Raw genomic sequence first — 4,116 nt, 5'->3', positions numbered from 1 at the left:
TTTAGTGAGCAGCTAGCTACTCTGTGACTGGATTTGTAGTAGGCACGTTGCATGACTTTTATCCTCCCTACAATGTAGGAGGGAGGATGTCTTCTCTATTTGACAGACAAGGCAATTGAGGCTTGGAGAATCTAAGAATTTTGCTATATAGTTCAGTACCTGAGATGGAATTCAAACCCAGGCTGCCTGACTCTAACATTCAGATTCTTTCTGCTCAGCCATGTGGGCTGAAGGCCTTTTTCACGTGGGAGAAGTAGACAAGCAGGCATCTGGGCTGAATTCAAGGTGACAGAAAGGACTTTGTTGTTGATCCCACCAACACCCATCCCCCAAAAACATTCCCCATACCCTCCTTGCTACTTTCTCCTCTCCTCTTAGTAACAAATGAGAGGTGGGGCATGGGGAGGAGTGAAGACTCTTCCTGCTCTGGCACTGGGGAGACACTTGGTAGGGGGAGAAGGCTCAGAATGAAAGCTCTAGGCACAAAAGAGGAGCGTCATCAGCAGCTGAACCTGAGTCCTCAGTGTTGAATGGAGAAGGAAACAATGTTTGAATGCCTACTGTGTAGCACAGACTTTTACTTCAGTATCTATTCAAAACTCCTAATAGCCTAGACCTGTCTGACTTTGAAGCTCACACTCTCCCAAGTTGCATGGAGCTGCTAGGTATGATACAGAGGCCTCAGCTCTACCACTTACAAGTTATATTGGTCTGAGTAAGTCACTGAACTACTCCTGGCCTCAGTTGTATCCTCTGTAAAATGGGGTTACTCTATGCCATAGTTAGCTCATAGGGAAAGCTGGGTCCGCTTATTCATATGAAAGCATTCCGTGAGATGTAAAACTCTTGCATTATGGAGTTATTTTTTTTCTTTATCACTCAGTAGTGAGAAGAAGTTCTGAACCCAGAAGTCACTCACAAATACATGTTTAGTGGTGTAACTCCAAGAAGCCAGCTCATTTAAAGGAAGGATCCTGATCCACCCACCCTCCGCCTTGTACCTCTCAGTCTATACTGCAGGCAGAGGAAGACGAGGCCGACAGTGATCTGCAGAAGGAGCACAGGCAGCACCGCGAGGAGAACCAGCACTGCAGGGCTGACCCAGTAGAAGGGATCTGAAAGGCAGGACACATTGCCCAGAGCTGAATTCTCAACACTCAGCACGGTGCCTGGGGCCCAATAAATCAGGTCAAATAAAGACATGAATATCATCAGGATTCAAAGAAGGTGACGCAGAATTGGTCCCTGAGCTTAGCCTTGATGGAAAAATGTTTTTTTTCCAGGAAATGCTATTGATTTAGAATGACAAGTAGTTTAAAGTCAAGATTGTGTATTGGGTCAGGCTGGGGGAGTTTTAAGGAGCAGCTAAGGGACTTAGATCTGATCCTCAAGGCCGTGGGGGTGCACTGAAGGATTCCAAACGGAGAAGTGACCACATCAGATTTAGCACCTACAGGACTGGAGAAGATAGGGAGAAATGTTAAGAGACTGTGATAACAAAGTAAAAAACAACATGAGCCTGAACTAGGACAGTGGTAATGGTATAGGAAGTCAGAGGATTCAAAGCTTAAATACGGAATGAAAAATACATATTTTCAGTAACCTTTGAACTGAAATTTAGTATTTACTTTAATTATGCCTGTAGGCAATACACCACAATAATTTGAACAGAACCTTTGACTTTGTCATCAGTAAAAATCACAAATATTGGCTGGGCACAGTGGCTCACACCTGTAATCCCAGCACTTTGGGAGGCCGAGGTGGGTGGATCACCTGAGGTCGAGAGTTCGAGACCAGCCTGATCAACATGGAGAAACCCCGTCTCTACTAAAAATACAAAATTAGCTGGGCATGGTGGTGCATGCCTGTAATCCCAGCTACTCGAGGGGCTGAGGCAGGAGAATCGCTTGAACCCGGGAGGCGGAGGTTGCGGTGAACTGAGATCATGCCATTGCACCCCAGCCTGGGCAACAAGAGCGAAACTCCATCTAAAAATAAATAAATAAATAAATAAAAATCACAAATATTTTTATATCACATTAGAAAAGTCACAGAAATCTCAAACTATCACTTATCTATTTTTGATTTTACATTACTACAAATACATTACTAGGGCAACCCTAACTCTTGTTAATTTAATATTTTGATGACTGTATTTTGGTATAAATGTTTTATTTGGTATATTTAAAACATTCTTCTGGCTAGGTGTGGTGGCTCTCCCCTGTAATCCCACCACTTTGGGAGGCCAAGGCAAGATTGCTTGAGCCCAGGAGTTCTCGAGACCAGACTGGGCAACATAGTGTGAGACTCTGCCTCTACGAAAAAAAATTAAAAATTAGCCGGGCATGGTGGCACAAGCCTGTGGTCTCAGCTATTCAAGAGGTTGAGCCAGAAGGATCACTTGAGCCTGGGAGGTAGAGGCTGCCATGAGCCATGATCGTGCCACTGCAACCCATTCTGGGTGACAGAGTGAGACCTTGACTCGAAAAAATAAAAAAAAGAATTCTGAGATGGGGTCTATCAACTTCATCAGCTTGCCAAAGGTGCATAACACACAACAAAAGGTTAAGAGCCCTCTTCTAGAGCTTTTAAGAAGGTAGTTTACAGCGGGTGCAGTGGCTCACGCCTGTAATCCCAACATTTTGGGAGGCCAAGGTGGGTGGATCACCTGAGGTCAGGAGTTCGAGACTGGCCTGGCCAACATGGTAAAACCCTGTCTCTACTGATAATACAAAAATTAGCCAGGCATGGTTGTGCACGCCTGTAATCCCAGCTACTTGGGAGACTGAGGGAGGAGAATTGCACGAACTGGGAGTTGGAGTTTGCAGTGAGCCAAGATCACACCATTGTGTCCAGCCTGGGCAACAAGAGCAAAATTCCGTCTCAAAAAAAAAAAAAAAGAAAGAAAAGGAAGGTAGCTTACACAGGATTTGGTAACTGACCAGATGTGCAGACATGGAGTAGGTTGAGCAATGAGGGAGGGGGACCTTCACTTTTGTGGCTCCCATCTATTTCCCATTCTAGGTCTGCTCCTCAGCATCCAAAAGCCCCGCTCTAATCTCCATGTGCCATGCTGCAGCTGAAGCCCTTTTCATCTTGATCTCTGCTTTAAGGGAGCTAAGTAAGGATATTGACATCAAAGGTGGGGATACATCACAGCCAATAATGTTAAACTGGTCCAGGAAGGTTGCTCAGGTATAATTACAATCCTTTAAGCTGTAGACTAAGGCTCCTGTCTATTATTGTGTTCCCTAGAGGAAAATGCAGCAAACTTTACTTTCAAGTTCTTAATGGAAGTTACCTATAGCAATGTGATTTAGTGAGTACATACTTAAGTGAGTACATACATACTTTCTCCCAAACCCCCATATTTTTACTTTCGCAAATAATTAGAAAAGAGAGAAAAGCAGACATTATTAGCCTTTGGATGTAAATCAACAAGAAGTATAGAGTATCACTGATGAACTATACTTGCCAAAGTAAATCAAACACGAATGTCATTGCACTTCCACATCTATCAGTTTACAGAAAAACACAGGGCATGGAGGACCGTATTATATAGCAACATGGGAATGTTGTCAACAAAATTCAGGCAGTGGGAAACCCTAAGGGCAAAGGTCAACAGGTGGGTCTTGTTTGAATCTCACTAAAAGAAACCAACTGTAAGAGTGTATTTATGAAACAATCAGGAAAATTTGAACACAAACTGGGTATTTGATGATATTAAGAAATTTTTGTTGAGTTTTTAAGATGTGATAATAGTATTGTAGTTATTTATGTATTTATTTTTATTATTTTGTGGTTTTTTTGTTTTTTGTTTTTGTTTTTTTTTTTGAGATGGAGTCTCACTCTGTTGCCCAGGCTGGAGTGTGGTGATGCGATCTCAGCTCTGCCTCCCGGGTTCACTCCATTCTCCTACCTCAGCCTTCTGAGTGACTGGGACTACAGGCGCCTGCCACCACGCCCGGCTAATTTTGTTTTTGTATTTTCAGTAGAAACAGGGTTTCACCACATTAGCTAGGATGGTCTCCATCTCTTGACCTCGTGATTCGCCCTCCTCAGCCTCCCAAAGTACTGGGATTGCAAGCGTGAGCCCTCGTGCCCGGCCTATTTATT

General features: G+C 43.6%; 1 protein-coding gene across 12 annotated transcripts in view; it reads right to left on the bottom strand.

Moving 5' to 3' along the window:
* MOG (myelin oligodendrocyte glycoprotein) overlaps nt 1–4,116 on the bottom strand; it is a 20,639-nt gene that overhangs the window by 6,522 nt on the left and 10,001 nt on the right. For all 12 annotated transcript variants that reach the window (XM_011992289.1, XM_011992278.1, XM_011992293.1 and 9 more), the window contains one exon: nt 1,002–1,115. In XM_011992289.1, coding sequence (XP_011847679.1) covers nt 1,002–1,115 — 114 coding nt within the window. The remainder of the gene's footprint in view (nt 1–1,001; nt 1,116–4,116) is intronic.

This window comes from Mandrillus leucophaeus, unplaced genomic scaffold (genome assembly GCF_000951045.1).
Source record: "Mandrillus leucophaeus isolate KB7577 unplaced genomic scaffold, Mleu.le_1.0 Scaffold1102, whole genome shotgun sequence".
Lineage (NCBI taxonomy): Eukaryota > Metazoa > Chordata > Mammalia > Primates > Cercopithecidae > Mandrillus > Mandrillus leucophaeus.
This window is presented reverse-complemented; position numbering and strand designations above follow the sequence as displayed.